General features: G+C 35.7%; 2 protein-coding genes across 3 annotated transcripts; both read left to right on the top strand.

The window, feature by feature from the left end:
• The first annotated feature begins 4,554 nt into the window (after positions 1-4,554).
• LOC130710338 (oxoglutarate-dependent flavonoid 7-O-demethylase 1-like) lies at positions 4,555-6,967 on the top strand. The gene is made up of 4 exons (XM_057559562.1): positions 4,555-4,857; positions 5,132-5,379; positions 5,619-5,943; positions 6,444-6,967. Exons 1-4 carry the CDS (start codon positions 4,621-4,623, stop codon positions 6,699-6,701), a joined length of 1,068 nt encoding a protein of 355 aa, XP_057415545.1. The 5' UTR covers positions 4,555-4,620; the 3' UTR covers positions 6,702-6,967.
• A 1,661-nt stretch (positions 6,968-8,628) lies between these two features.
• LOC130710342 (oxoglutarate-dependent flavonoid 7-O-demethylase 1-like) lies at positions 8,629-11,506 on the top strand. 2 transcript variants are annotated; one of them, XM_057559566.1, is made up of 4 exons: positions 8,629-8,884; positions 9,296-9,498; positions 10,318-10,642; positions 10,916-11,506. In XM_057559566.1, exons 1-4 carry the CDS (start codon positions 8,657-8,659, stop codon positions 11,180-11,182), a joined length of 1,023 nt encoding a protein of 340 aa, XP_057415549.1. In that variant the 5' UTR covers positions 8,629-8,656; the 3' UTR covers positions 11,183-11,506. The 2 variants fall into 2 exon arrangements, with proteins under 2 accessions (XP_057415549.1, XP_057415550.1); XM_057559567.1 differs by having other exon boundaries at positions 8,744-8,884; positions 9,222-9,498.
• Positions 11,507-16,272: the final 4,766 nt, after the last annotated feature.

Genomic DNA, 16,272 nt, shown 5'->3' with positions numbered 1-16,272 from the left:
TCAATGAGCTAATAAGGGATGCTTAGGCCCAATAAGAGAAGTCATGTGTCTCAAGTGCATCCTTAAGTTTCAATGGGTCAATAAGGGATGCTTAGGCCCAATAAGAATAGTCAAGTGTCTCAAGTGCATCCTTAAGCTTCAATGGGCCAATAAGGGATGCTTAGGCCCAATAAGAGAAGTCATGTGCCTCAAGTGCATCCTTAAGCTTCAATGGGCCAATGAGGGATGCTTAGGCCCAATAAGAGAAATCACTTGTGTCTCAAGTGCATCCTTAAGCTTCAATTTCCCAATAAGGGATGCTTAGGCCCAATAAGAAAAGTCAAGTTTCTCAAGTGCATCCTTAAGCTTCAATGGCCCAATAAGGGATGCTTAGGCCTAATAAGAAAAATCAAGTGTCTCGAGTGCATTCTTAAGCTTCAATGGGCCAATAAGGAATGCTTAGGTCCAATAAGAATAGTCAAGTGTTTGACGTGCATCCTTAAGATTCAATGGGCCAATAAGGGATGCTTAGGCCCAATAAGAGAAGTCATGTGTCTCAAGTGCATCCTTAAGCTTCAATGGGCCAATAAGGGATGCTTAGGCCCAATAAGAGAAGTCATGTGTCTCAAGTGCATCCTTAAGCTTCAATGGGCCAATAAGGGATGCTTAGGCCCAATAAGAATAGTCAAGTGTCTCAAGCGCATCCGTAAGCTTCAATGACCCAATAAGGGATGCTTAGGCCCAATAAGAAAAGCCAGGTGTCTCGAGTGCATCCTTAAGCTTCAATGTGCCAATAAGGGATGCTTAGGCCCAATAAGAAAAGTCAAGTGTCTCAAGTGCATCTTTTCGATTTTTATCATGATACTATGTAATTTTTCTTATGGCCCCCGTAAGAAATTAAATATATACATATCGAGGTAGTTTGATACAAAGAAAGCAAAGTGTCGTAGCGGAGTTTTTGTCAATCAAATTTCTAACAAAAAAAGTTTTGGCGAGGATTCGAACCCCGGACACACAACAATACTTTCAATTGATTTACCACTAAGCCAAGCACAGCCTTTATGGTCATATTACGATTTAATTTATTTATAAACATATAATTATTCTTTGAATCCATCATTTTTTTGAGATGATAACACATTTGTTGGATTGTTATTTATTTTAGACTTTCAATTTCTAAAAACTTATAAGTTGGTTAGTATCTCTTGTATTCAAACTAATTATATATTTCTTCTACTTATAAAAATTGATTATATCAATTGATTTGCACTGTGGAGTCCGTTTCGATTATCGTTCGGTAAAATTGTGTTTGATCTAATTGGCCCCCCCGATATCCAAATCCTGGCTTCGCCGACTAAGCTTAAATGAGCCAATAAGAGATGCTTAGACCCAATGAGGAAAGTCAAGTTTCTCAAGTGTATCTTTAAGCTTCAATGGACTATTAAGGGCTACTTTGACCTAATAAGAGAATTCAAGTGACCCTAAAGCATCATTAACCTTCAATGAGAACTGTCCAAAAAAAAAACCTTCAATGTGCCAATAAGAGATACATATGCCTATTTTTATTTTATGTATTGATCATATTTCATTATTATGCCTATATTTTTTTTTTCAATATTATATATTTTTTTAAAATATAATCAAACATGTTATCAACGTTATTTTTATTATTTTTAAAAAATTTAAACATAAAATTGGTAGTTAGGTGTCCCCATATACATTTTCTTCTATAGCATTTAAGTCACTATACCTACGGATAATTGTCATTACTATAGCCTGTAGTGACATAAATAAATAATACGTTAAGACATTCTTACGGCTTGTTTTCCGTCGGTATATGTATTAACACTACAGAGAAAAAATTTGTATTTTGCGGGAGGTTCGGACTCCTACAAGTAGAACTTTAGAGAATACAAAAAACATTATACTGTGGTAACAACATCGAAATAAGGTAGTCCAATAATTACCAATACAATATGGACACTATAATTAGCCAACAAAGACCCCCATGGGTGATTCTCTCAAGTTTTTTCTCAATTTTCTGCCGTGGACATTTGTGGCGGTTTTTAGCTGCCACAAAATGTTGCAAGACGGCCACAAATGTTGATGCGAATTATTGGCAACATCTGTGGCGGTTTGAAACCGCCACAAATGTCCACTGCAGAAAATTGAGAGAAAAGACTTGAGAGGATCCGTTCCCATTTTAACAGATCAAACAGAAATACGTTAACATTAGATGACATTTGAACATTGTAAGGTCATAAACATAGACAAGTGAACTCATCTCAATTTTCCTAAAACAGTATCAAGGACAAGTGCTTGGCCTTGATCACTAGTTTCTCCGTGTCGATTAAATTCCCATACCATGTCAAGCATTCCTTCTCACACTGTTCCAAGCAGCGTCTCTCGGAACTCGGAAGGGACTATAATCCAGAGATTTCTGATATAAACCCAGCATGTACTGCAAAAAAAAAAATGCTCAAGCTTTTACTTAGCACATGTATAAGAATGACAAGAAATAAGAAATAAGACTGCATTTGGCACCAAATTTTGACCGGGCCTATTTCTATTCATTCAACAATTTCTTCATCATTAGCAAGATAATCAAGTAATAAGAGAATCAACATAAAAAAATTATGCAGTTTTCTCATCATTAGCAACTTATCTAATTTCAAACAGAAAATGCAAGCAGCAATGCAATTCAACTAAGGGCCATCAATTGAAAGCTAAATTGAGGCACCTAGGAAGGGGAACCATCTCCTAACCTGTTATGATTTATGCAGTTAGCATGGTTTACATAAAAGAATTGATGAAGTGTTCAACCGTTCAAGACCTAAACCATGGTGCTACTTTAAGTGCCTCTTCAACGTTAGAGCCTTAAGTAAACTCTTCTCACTCAATTCACTAATTTATCATAAGATGGTCAGGAACAAATTAAGCATGCATAGATACCATTAAATGAGAACCAACACTACTACAAAAGTGAAGAAGAAATATGAGAGTAGAGTCTCTGATGAATCCATTAAGGTGAGCAAGAAGTACCACCTTTGGCATTGACACACACTAGCTAGTAATTGAGATGATGCTTTCAAATCAAAAGGTTATTGGTCATGAATTACTATGCATACAAAATAACATAAGTTAATGCCTTTCAGTACACTTCAGCGAGTAACCAAATTAAGAAATTAAAAATTAAGAAATGACAAAAAATATTAATTCAAGTGAGTCATGCCAGAAAGCTCTCAACTACCTGAGTTCAACTCCTCTAGAGTCTAAAGCAAGTAGCTGAATTCACAAGAGTGAGTCACTGTTAAATCAGAAAAGGCCAAACAACACAGATACTTGGCAAATATGAACATGATAATGATGTTATATATCTCACAAATAAGATCCCTGCTAATAGATCTCAATTGAAACCAAACTCATGGCATCAGGACTCCACATTTTATTTTAACTTGAAAGCAATTCAATTAACAAGCTATGAACAAATTGAATAGAGCAATGAGTGATGGGTTACTCTCACATACAGGCTACTTCAACAGAAACAACAAATCAAGAATTCAACAGAAACCCCTAAACCAAAAAAAAGGAAAACGACTGAGTTTTAAGACTGTTAATTTGACACAAAACAAGGTTCAGCCATCTACCATAAACCCTAGATTAATCTTTCAAGTGAGTGAATGTTTGTTTGTTGAAAACCTAATTAAGCACAACGTGAATAGCCATTGATTTGAACATATCGAGTATGAAATCGAGATTCTGGTGTTTGTTTGTGAAATCTGACCTGATCGAACCAGACTTGCAGCACTTCGGGTACCCTTCTCCTTGTCAGCGGCGGCGGCGTCCCTTGGCCTTGCGATAGATGTGGATCAGCCACTTGCGCCTGTAGACCTGAGTCACGTTCCCTTCTCTTCCCTTGTAGGTTCCGCGCACCACCTGAAGAACACAAACTCAGGCAACGGTGAACACATCGACGATGACGGCGGCTTCTAAAGCTTCAAAGCACACTCAGAGGCGACGGTGACGCAAATGGCCCAGAGCATCAACCATCTGCCATTCAAGAACAAATCCTCTAGCATAAAACCTAATCTAATCTTTCATGAACACAGTTGGTAAAATCTAGCAAGGTTTTTTTAACTCAGTTTTTGTTTTCTTTTACCTCAGATTAAGGACCAACTTAAAAATAAATGAAGTTAGGGGGTAGAATCATGATTTACGAAAATATGGTACTATTATCCAGGATTTAAAAAAATCAAAACAAATGAAATAATGTAATTGGTCAGTCAAACTCCTGTACGCTGCCCATAAAAAAATTGCGGGCACCACAGAAAACGCCTATTAAAATTGGTGATTGAGAGATACTCTATAGGGAGCAGTGCCAGTGGGACGAAGAATCAAGATTGCTAGCTTAGTTTAAGGATAGATAGGAGAACGTGGCAGGACGGTGAGAGCATCTAACATTATCGTATTATTTTAGTAAAATTGTTTCACTATCTATTACTCTATTAGTACTATGTTTCTAGTTAGGTCCCGGGTGTTACTTCACCAACTCCAGTTATATATATTTCTGTAACCTATTGTTCCAAAAACAACCAAGAATTAAAGTCAAAGATCAATTTATACTCAGCTAGCTGAAGACATATGGAAGCAACTTCTCTTGCAGTGCCCTTTGTTCAAGAACTAGCAAAGGAGAAACCGACTAGAGTTCCAGAGCGTTATGTTCGCCCTCAGAATGAGCGTCCAGTATTATATTACTCTAGTACAACTCCTTTGCCTCAAGTTCCTGTTATTGATCTCAGCAAACTGTTGTCCAAAGATCACAAGGTACCTGAGCTGGAGAGGCTGCATCAAGCATGCAAAGAATGGGGTTTCTTTCAGGTTTTCTCATCGACTACTCTCTCTTTCCCCTAGCTTTGGCATAAAAAAATGTTTTACATATTCATTTAATTAATATCTCCCCACTTTTGATTTTAAATATTTTTAAATTTAAATTTAACTATAACATGATAAATTAATAATTAGAAGATCGTGTCGAACTTTTTTACATTATTCATGCATAACAACAAAACTCTTATGGTAATTGATTCATGTCATTTTTTTATTTTTATTAAGTGAATGATTTTTGCTTTCTGGCTTTGACTAATATGTATAGTTGATAAATCATGGAATCAACACCTCTCTAGTCGAAGAGGTGAAGAGAGGTGTTAAAGATTTTTTCGATCTTCCAATGGACGAGAAGAAGAAGTTTGAGCAAAAACAAGGAGACGTCGAAGGGTATGGTCAACTCTTTGTGGTTTCTGAGGATACCAAACTTGAATGGGGTGATATGTTTTTCATGTTCACGTTGCCACCAGAAAAGAGAAAACCCCATTTATTCCCAAAGCTACCGTTAAAATTCAGGTACTCTTACTCATTTTGTTCATGGACTACTTGCAGAAAATGAACACGGACTACTTCCCAAAGCTATCCTCATTTATGTACACTTTGTAGTATCTTTATACCTCACCTTTTCTTGATTTTTTATTTGTAGTAAAAACACGATTTATGGACAAACTAGTATTCCGCTAGTAAGAATTAAACTAACTGAAGTTTTATATTGGAGAGATGATTTGTAAACTAAATTATTCATAATATTGCAGAGATGATTTGGAGATTTATTATGCGGAAATGAAAAAACTTGCTATTCAGATCCTTGAGCTAATGGCCAATGCCCTCACAATAGACACCACAGAATTGACAAAGCCCATTGCTTCAGGGACTCAACTAACGAGGCTTAATTATTATCCTCCATGCCCTCAACCAGAGCTTGTCATGGGAGTCAATGATCATTCTGATGCTGGTGGCCTCACCATCCTTCTCCAAGCCAATGATGTTGAAGGTCTTCAAGTAAGAAAAGATGGACTGTGGATTCCTATTAAACCCCTCCCTAATGCTTTCGTTGTTAACATTGGGGACATATTGGAGGTAAATTATTCACTGCTTCTTTTGACCTACATATGTTAATGAAAAAAAAAATGCTCACTAGTGACAAATAATTTGTGTCTTGTTTTTTTTTTGGATAAGCCATAAGAAATATATTGCAAAGAAGTACAAGGGATACTTCAATCCCAATATAAGTAGGAGAATAGAGAGAAGACGAATTGAAAGTAATAGAAACAAAACAACAGCAATTAACCTCCTACATACAAAAGAGCCCACCATCCACCACTACCTTGGAGACAGATTAAAGAAAACATGCCTCATTAAAAACTTACTAGGAAAAATTCGCTTGGGAAAACCTAGTAAGGAAAAAGAGTGCATGGTTTCCATAATCAAGAGGTAATCTCCAAGAGTAACTAAACTGAAAAATACAGCTGATAAACTAACAAAGATCCCAAAGATCCCAATTCTCCACCAGCTGATAATTTGTGTCTTGTAATTGCACACTTCTTTAAACTCACTTTTCTTAATAATTTAATTGGCAGATAATGACAAATGGGATTTATCGAAGCGTCGAACACAGAGCAACGGTTAACTCTGAGAAGGAAAGGCTTTCCATTGTCGCGTTTAACAACCCTAGTACAGAATCAACTTTAGGTCCAGCACCAAGCCTTGTTACACCAACAACACCAGCAGTGTTCAAAACAATTGGTTATGGAGAATACCTAAGTGGGTTCTTGTCACAAGAACTTCGTGGAAAATCTTTCCTTAACAGCCTAAGGATTGAAAATGAAAATGAGTAAAGCTAAGAAAATTCATGGAGAAAAGCACAAAAGTTGATTATAGGGCACTGAAGCTTCAATGTTTGATGGTGCTATATATTGGCCTCGATTAATTGGAGTTAAGCATGTTGAATAAGGTATTGTGTAATTGTGTCCTCACTAAATAATATGTATGCATATTATCATGTACTCGCTAAATAAATTGAGGCTATGTTCTACCATGTTGTATAAGAGTAGAATAGACTATTTGAACATGTTAAATAGTATATGTGTACTATTCGAATAAATTGATGAAATGTGTATTTTAAATTATTTTAACTTTCTTCTTTTAGAGACACTTTGATTCTCAAGATGTCTCTAGCTTGTGGGTTTCTTCTTCCCCCGTCCTTGAGTTCGTGCCCTTCATCTTCGGTTGGTTCGACCTTTGTTGCGACGGAATCGTCTAATCTTGAGGGGTTTTTGGATATCGACGCCACTCTCTTCCAATGAGGCTATTGTACAAAAGGCTTTTCGGGGTTTAAAAAGGAGTTCTTCGAGGCCTCGTGGGAGACCTAAGAAGAAAAAGAGAAGGCGACTTCGTAGTCTATGGTGGTTTCCTCTGTTGGTGTTGAGCCTTCGCTATATGGGGGCATGGTCTGTATGACGTTTCTACTTCTATAGGTGTTAGATTATGTGCCCTCAAATGCGGGTTCTACTTGCGGGTATTTTAGTAGAGCTAAAAAGACGGGGCTTCTCGGGAAAGTCTTGGGTCTTGAATACCCCGACAGTGATCACCATCAAGCTATTCATGTGTTTGAGGAGCAATTTATGATGGTGTTCTCTTCTTAGCGTTCTAGTGGTGTTGATGTGAGTGCATGTTTCTTGATTATTGGGAGATTTCTTTTTTTGCAGACAGGTTTTTGTAGTTTTTTGTTTGAAGCCTGTAATTAAGGGTGTTGTTTGATGGGCCTTTGGTTTTTTCTGCCCCATGGAGGTTTTGGGCCTCTCTTTTATGGTTGTTTGTTTTTTATTTAGTTTCTCAGTTTTTCCTAATGATATATAATCTGTTTGTTTTTTTTGTTAATAAATTAGTCCTTGATTTTGTAAGCGAATTTGATTTTAATCTCTCAGCGGATAAATGACGTTTAGTGACGGTCAAAATAATGTTTATTGACAGTTTTTTGCCGCTACTAAACGTCATTTTTCTGACGAGTGCCTAAAATCAAACTCACTTACAAAATCATAGACTAAATTTGACCATTAACCTTTTTTTTTATATTATCCTTTACTTGCATTTGGTGTATTTATAAAGTACTTGGAAAACGTACTCCTTGCTAATGTGCTAGAGATTTGATCTCATAAACGCAAACAACTTTCATTAGGGCAAGACAATTTCTTTTAGAGATTGTTATTTTTTTAAGCCATAAATTTATTCAAAAAAAATTAAGTACAAGAAATACCTTAACTCAATTTCAAAATTCAGGATACAACGAGATTGTTATTGTAATTGAAGTGATCGATCTATGTGGTGCTTTGTTTTTCTTTTCTTTTTAGTGATTTTCAACTTCTTTACCTATTTTGTTTTATTGTGTATCTATTTATATTTCCAACACTTGAACATGCTTTCCGCCTTTCCATGTGTGATTGTTTGACTATCATTATTTTCTTTCTCTTTGACCTTTCAAAAAAAAAATTTATCTTGCAATGCAGTAGACTTTACGCGTTTTATTTTAATTATAAGAGTCAGCGGTAGTGTCCTAGTCTCATTACCTCATTTTATACATATTAAATAATGACAGACCCTCGAAGACATCCACTTATGATAATTTTTTACTATCATAATTAAAGGGAAAATAGAGAAAAGAAAATTAACTTCATCAAAAGTGAGTGTCTGAGTAGTGTGTCACTATTATTATTTAGCGGTACACCAATTTTTTTCGTATTATATATAGCATGGCATATCGATCATCTCTATTTGTATCTGTGTAGTATAAGCTATGAAACCTATTCTTAGAGTGCCCTATGTGCAGGAAATTGTGAAGGAGCCGTTGACCGGAGTTCCTGAGCGTTATGTTCGTCCACATCATGAGCGTCCAATATTATCTACCATCAATCCTTTACCTCAAGTTCCTGTGATTGACCTAAGCAAATTGTTGTCCCAAGATCTCAAAGAATCTGAGCTCAAGAAGCTACATTATGCATGCAAAGAGTGGGGTTTCTTTCAGGTTTGTCATCAACCTGACTCACAAATTGATAGATGGAATCATATATCCACATTTTTTTTTTTGATAAGCATCATATATCCACATATTGTGGTTTGGATAAATGCGCTACGGTGGACCACGTTAAGAACTGCTCCACTAATGAATCATATTTTACTACTAAAATTCAATACATATAATTTATAATATACTTGTTATGTATTAAAATTAATTTATAAAAATATATTTTTAACTTATTAACCATATTTTTCTGTATCCACGGTAACCAGAACCTTCTTAATAAGCACACTTTTAATTTATTGATTTATACATAATATATGTGTACTTTTAATGTTTGAAGTGAAATAGTGAATGATTTACCATGTACCGCTGATTAATCATGGAGTGAGCACTTCATTGCTGGAAAATGTGAAGACAGGTGCTCTAGAATTCTTCAATCTTCCAATCGAAGAAAAGAACAAGTTTGGTCAGAGAGATGGAGATTTGGAGGGATATGGTCAAGCGTTTGTGCTCTCTGAGGAACAGAAATTAGAGTGGGCTGACATGTTTTTTTTAATCACTTTGCCACCTCACAGAAGGAAGCCCCACTTATTCCCCCACATCCCCTTACCATTCAGGTTCTTTTTCTCTATCTTATTTTTTTTCTTTCTGGATAAGCCAAATTGAATAATGAATAATATAATGAAGTATTTTAGGAATACTTCAATCCTTTACAAAAACAAAGAGAAACAGAAAAAACAGGAAAAACAGAAAACCCAAAAAACAGGGAGCCACTACAGTGGAAAAAACAACCAAAGCAAGGGGCTTGGGTAGTGTGTACTTCATAAAAAATAGGTTCAATATGTCTCACACATATACGGTTAAATTCAAATTAATTTTTTTATGTATTTTAGTTCTCAACAAAAAAATAAGCATTCGAATTATCACAAGTAACGTCATGGTACTTATATGGTAAGTTTACGTGGACTTTTCACATCATTTTTAGTTTGGATGGTGGTTGTGGAGGTTGGATGAGAGGAGGAAGAGGAAGTAGAAGAGAAAAGCGATAAGGGGAAATGTGAGGAGAAGGACTAAAAGTGATTAAAGATATTTTAGAATAACCAAAAGTAATGTAAAAGTTGAAGTAAATTACCATGTGAGCACTATAACATCATTTGTCCTTATTTGAGTTAAATTGATTTTTTGGCAATGATTAAAAGATCTAAAAAAAATTCTAAGAACTGATTTGACCTTTTATTTTATAAAAAAGATTTGACCTTATATATATATAAGGAACCTGAAATATATTTAACCCAAAAAAATAATATATATTTAATTATCACAGATCCAATCACAGTGAATCTTAGTTGCTTGATTCATCACTAACTCAATAACCGATTCAATTTTTTAAACATTGATTTTTCATGTGATTGGTGTGATTCTTCATTTGGTTGCAGAGATCATTTAGAGACCTATGCTACCGAATTGAAAAACCTTGCTATCCAAATGGTTGACTTGATGGCAAATGCCCTAATGGTGGACACCAAGGAATTTAGGGAGATATTTGGGGAAGGACATCAAGCAATGAGGATGAATTATTATCCACCATGTCCTCAACCTGAGCTTGTGATGGGACTTAATCCTCATTCGGATGGTGGTGCCCTTACCATCGTTCTTCAGGCCAATGAAGTGGAAGGACTTCAAATTAAAAAAGATGAACAATGGGTTCCTATTAAACCCCTCCCCAATGCTTTTATCATCAATCTTGGGGACATGTTGGAGGTGATCATTGGTTATTTTCACACTTAAATAACTAATTAAAACTATATCAATGTTCTTTAAAAAAACTATATCAATGTTTTAATATATATATATATATATATATATATATGAGCTTGCCAAAACTTGATGACTTACAAGGACTATTTTAATAGAATTTTGATCCATTCATAACTCACATTTTCTACCTTCTCTTTTATTTTCATTCATTTTATGATATCTTTTCTATACTTTTTAAATTCATTTCCAAGCTTACCTTATCAAATGACTTGACAGGTGATGACAAATGGAATTTATCGAAGCATCGAACACCGAGCAACAATTAATTCAGAAAAGGAGAGGGTTTCTATAGCTACATTTTACAACCCTAGTATGGAAGCACTTTTGGGTCCAGCACCAAGCCTTGTTACTCCCGAAACACCAGCAATATTCAAAACGATAGGTCTACTAGAATACTTCAGGGGATACCATGCAAAAGAACTCAGTGGTAGATCATATCTTGAAAGTCTGAGGTTCCAAAATGAAGATGAAAAAAACTCTTAAGGTTCAGAGTTGATCAGAGCAGAACTTTATATGAGCATGGTTCAATAAAGCCTTTGTGTTTGACTTTGTTATGGACTTCAGTTTTCCTTTTTTATTTTCTAATGTATGTTTTGTGCACAATAAATTGTGTACATTTTCATCCACTGTGTAAGTCGACAAGGTTTTATTCTATTGCCTATTCATTATGCCGACTTATAATTGGTGAGTATATGACATTATATTATATTGTGTTTATTATTTTTTTAATAGAATACGCATCATCATTGTCAAGTGTTTCTTGAAAATGTATTTGAAACTATATCGATGAGTTGTTTCATGTTGCCATATATCTGTACTGTTTCAGTAAGTTTTTTAATTCATCAGTACTGTCACAATATATGTACAATTATTTAATTTTTTGACAAGTTATATTAATTCATCCCACTATAAATTAATAATCATTTTATAATCAACGACAGCATGCTTACAACATTTTGACTTTTGAAATATCACACTTTCATACAAGAGGATGATTTGTAAGAAAAAATAATACAGTCATATCCCTATTAAATCCTCTATAATGCTTCTCTCTTTTGCATTCAATCCTTAAGTATTCAAAAAAACATAAAATTTCTATTTCAACATTGTCACTTTTCGCAAACATGTCATCGTTAGTGTATCATCTTCAAGTGATACAATTCCTGCATGAAAAACGATAATTGAGTAACACATTACTAACGGGTCTTATTAATCTTTACAAGCAATCATCCGTCCCTTTTCATATATTGTGTGCAATATCTTTCCACGCATTGTGAGAATATTTCTACAGCAAAATCATTCATAACTACTTGTTGTCTAGTTAAGGATGAAAATGTCCTTCGTTTGACATTAGCAAACCAATTCATAGCTAGACAACATATTTTAATACAAGTGTCTTCTAGAAAAGGGGAAAGAAGAAGAACCTTGCAAAGAGATGACAGCGGCGAAGACAATGGCAATATATAGAACCATTTTTTAATGCATAACATAACACTTTCACGTGTTTCACCGGTTTTCTAAAGAAAAGAATCATATTTGAGAGCAATTGCTTAGAGTTTCTTGTCTTCATGAGCTAGGTTTCCATTGTACATTTGGGGATTTTATTACCTATATGTTCAATCTCTTTGCCATCAATTCTTCGTTGGTGGTTGATTGTATATGGCAAGAGAGTTTTTCTTACTTAGAAGTTAGAAATTTCTTCAAGGGGTCTTGAAGATATTGTATTCAACTATTAGTATTATTGTGGAAGAAAATCTCAATGATATTATGGGATGTAGCTAGCCTTTTGCGGTGAAAGGTGAACCAAGGTAACCAAGATAAATCTTTGTCAGATCTCTCTAAATCTCACTCCTTACATTCAGGGAGTAGGGTTTTGATTTATTCACGTAGTTAAGTATTGTAAATTCACCAAAGTCAGGGATGCGTGACTGTCTGATTAAGATCGGATGACTCTAATTTTATTAGTTATCATGCACTTAAAATTAACCTATTTAAACTAAAGCCGTCGGATTAAGATCAATCGGTCATAAACCCTTAACTTCACTGAATTCGAGATCCTCCGAGTGTAGAGAATCCGGGTCTATTCATTCGCACTCCTATTTTATTTTTATCTTATTTTAACTCATTTTACATCTCTCTTCTTTTCCTATCTCATCACCTATCATAGCTCTAAATTCTTTCTCTGTCCCTCGGTGGAAGTGAGATTGAAATCTAAACATAAGTTTATGAAGGGGTGGCAATATGGGCTCAGCCCGCCCCGCCATCATTTTGGGGCGGGCTGGGCTAGAAAATGGAACCCACCTAAATTAACCCGCCCCGTTTTAGCCCGCAATTTAACGGGCTGAGAGCGGGCTAGCTCGCGGGTTCATGGTTTTTTAAAAGAGAAAAAAAAAATTGCTGGGGAGATGGAGTGAAAATACACTGTCAGAATTCATGATATATAAAAATAAAATAAAAAATCATTGCAATTCTTGTGAAATTGGTCTCGCACTGTCATGGAAAGTGCAGGTAAATCCTTGTAAGAATTTCAAATTGAATATTATATGTCCATGAGGAGGAAAAAGAACAATGAGCATTATTAATTTATTATTAGCACATTTGGCAGGATATAGTTTTTAGTGTTTCAGCCGGGAAATGAGATGATGAATCAATGTTTTTTAGGAAACACACAATTCATATCAATCCAAGAAAGTAGAATTCTTTCACCTTTTATTCTCATTGCTTCATCAGTTCTCACAACTTCTTAAGTTAGTGAGTCAAAAGCAAAGTATTTTCCGGATTTTCATTGCCATCAAACAACTCTTTCTTTTTTATTTTTCTTTTTCTATCAACTATGAAAGATTTGATACACTGGTTTGTTGTCAGTATAATTTTTCCAAACCAGCTGAACTTTTTCCAAATAATTTACATTATCTTGTATTAAATTTGATGCAAAATTATTTGCCAAAATAAGAATAAAGCAACTAGCATAATAAATTTCAAACATTTTAGCAAATCGTTTTAAAAATAAGATACGAACAAGAGGGGAATTAGAGTTAGAGCGTGAAGTTTAGTTTATTTCCCATTTATTGTGGCTTGTGGGTTTGCCCGCCAGCCAGCCCGCCCCGCCCCACTCGTAGCCCGCCGTAAACGGGAGGGGTTGGGCTGGCCCGCTAAAATAAGTGGGCTACAAATCGTTTGTAAAGATAGGCTGCACTACACTGCACTGAAGTGAGCTGCTTTCCCAAGAGCTGGAACCTGAAATAAGGAAAGAAACAGAAACGAGTGTGTCTAAGAAAATGTTATACTACTCCTAGTATAAATGGATGTTATAACCTTCGGAATCATAATCGGCGTTATCATTCTCTTCTTAGTCATTGTTTGCTTCATCACAATCGAAGGAACCTGCAACAAGTCACGCTCCTAGTACAGAATCAACTTTTGGTCCAGCGCCAAGCCTTGTTACACCAACAACACCAGCAATGTTCAAAACAATTGGTTATGGAGAATACCTAAGTGGGTTCTTGTCACAAGAACTTCGTGGAAAATCTTTCCTTAACAGCCTGAGGATTAAAAATGAAAATGAATAAAGCTAAGAAAGTTCATGGAGAAAAGCACAAAAGTTGAATATAGGGCACCGATGAAGCTTCAATGTTTGTTGGTGCTATATATTGACCTCGATTGGAGTTAAGCATTTTTTTTTGAAAGGAAGCATGTTGAATAAGGTATTGTGCAATTGTGTACGCACTAAATAATATTAAGCATTATGTACTCGCTAAATAATTTGGGGTTATGTTCAACCATGTGGTATAAGAGTAGAATAGACTATTCACTGAATTGTTGGGCTTAAAAGAATTAGGAAAACCAATCTATTGAATAAGACTATTGTACTTGTTAATATTTATTGGTTTTTCGTTTTCATGATGAATGTTATATATCTGAACATGTTAATTAGTATATGTGTACTATTTGAATAAATTGGTGAAATGTGTATTTTAAATTCTTTTAACTACCTTCTTAAATCAGAGACACTTTGATTCTTAAGATGTCTCTAGAGGGTTTCTTCTTACCCGTCCTTGAGTCTGTGCCCTTCATCTCTGGTTGGTGGTTCGACCTTTGGTGCGGCGAAATCGTCTAACCTTGAGGGGTTCTTGGATATCCCACTCTCTCCCAATGAGGCTATTGTACAAAAGGCTTTTCGATGTTTAAAAATGAGTTCTTCGAGGCCTCGTGAGCAGCCTAAAAAGAAAAAGAGAGGGCGACTTCGCGGTCTATGGTGGTTTCCTCTGTTGACTGAGCTTTGCCTTTGCCGGATATGGGCATGGTCTGTATGATGTTTCTACTTCTATAGTGGTGTCAGATTTTGTGTCCTTAGATGCAGGTTCTATCGACGGGTATTTTAGTAGATCTAAAAAGACGAACTTCTCGGGCTGGAGGAACAATTTAGGATGATGTTCTCCTCTTCTTAGCGTCCTAGTGGTGTTGATGTGGGTGCTTGTTTCCTGATTATTGAGAACCTTCTTTTTGTGCAAATTCAACAGGCTTTTGTAGTTTTTTGTTTGAAGCTTGTGATTAACCAGCAATCCAAACATAGCCTTGGGCCTTTAACTTTTTCTGCCCGATAAGTTTTGGGCCTCTCTTAATTGGCCTCAATAAAAAAATGTTCAGCTATGGTTATGAGAAAGTTTCCTCTTAAGCTTAAAGACACAAGGATTTTATAAGGAATGGTTTCCCAAGACCTTAGCACTGATGATGGAGTTTAAACAACCTGGTGCTGGTTTGTGTTTGGAGATTTGCTTTCTCCCTCTCTGGCTTTTCTTAGGCTGCTTTGGTGTGTCTTGGAGAATTGGAGGTGGGTGATTACAATTATTGTGGAATACTGTGTTCCAAGTCAGAAGTTATTTCTTTGTGTGGGAAAGCGGTTGGATTTTGCTTGGCCCTGTGCTGACCATGTGATTCTATTTTGTTCTTTTGTGAATTGGGACCACTAGCTTTTAGAATTATGATTTCTTCACACCTCATTTTAAGGTGGAAGGAGAGGGAGGAGGAGAGAGATAGGAAGAAAAGAAAAAGTATGAGAGAGAAAGTATGAGATGTGATAGATGATAAGAGGAGAGAGGTAGAAACAAAAATAGGTGGAAATGAAGTGTTTAAAAGATGAGGTGTGTATATATCATTGGGTAAATAGTCAAGTTCGTCCCTGAAAGTGTCCACCGCCTTCAACTTCGTCCCTAAACTTTCAAAATGACGCTCGTGGTCCCTGAATGTGTCAAATCTCCCTCATCAATCGTCCTTAGGTTGAAAAAAGTTCACGGCCGTTAAAGAAAGGCTAAGTTGGATTATTTTTTTGTCAAGACTAGGCTTATGTGGCATTTGAATGTTCAGAAAGTTTTAAAAAATTCGATTTAGTCCCTGTGATTGAAAAGAAATTATTTTTCTCCCCATCTTCCTCTACCTCTCCCCATCACCATCACCTCTCTTCATCTCCATCTTCTTCTTCCTTCTTCTTCTTCTTCTCATCCTCATCCACTAATCTCTCACTCTCCTCTCTTCCCTTCATCTACTCTCTCCACCTAACACCACCACTGGACCCA

This window comes from Lotus japonicus, chromosome 4, assembly GCF_012489685.1.
Source record: "Lotus japonicus ecotype B-129 chromosome 4, LjGifu_v1.2".
NCBI lineage: Eukaryota > Viridiplantae > Streptophyta > Magnoliopsida > Fabales > Fabaceae > Lotus > Lotus japonicus.
The sequence above is the reverse complement of the archived record's forward strand: the minus strand, read 5'-3'. Positions and strand labels throughout refer to the sequence as shown.

Bases quoted from the DNA above. Each gene is read 5' to 3' on its own strand.
- LOC130710342 (XM_057559566.1), top strand. From the start codon at position 8,657: ATGAAACCTATTCTTAGAGTGCCCTATGTGCAGGAAATTGTGAAGGAG. The intron at 8,885-9,295 runs GTTTGTCATCAA...GAAAATGTGAAG, and splicing joins AAGAGTGGGGTTTCTTTCAG to ACAGGTGCTCTAGAATTCTT. The intron at 9,499-10,317 runs GTTCTTTTTCTC...ATTTGGTTGCAG, and splicing joins CACATCCCCTTACCATTCAG to AGATCATTTAGAGACCTATG.
- LOC130710338 (XM_057559562.1), top strand. From the start codon at position 4,621: ATGGAAGCAACTTCTCTTGCAGTGCCCTTTGTTCAAGAACTAGCAAAG. The intron at 4,858-5,131 runs GTTTTCTCATCG...TAATATGTATAG, and splicing joins AAGAATGGGGTTTCTTTCAG to TTGATAAATCATGGAATCAA. The intron at 5,944-6,443 runs GTAAATTATTCA...TTTAATTGGCAG, and splicing joins ACATTGGGGACATATTGGAG to ATAATGACAAATGGGATTTA.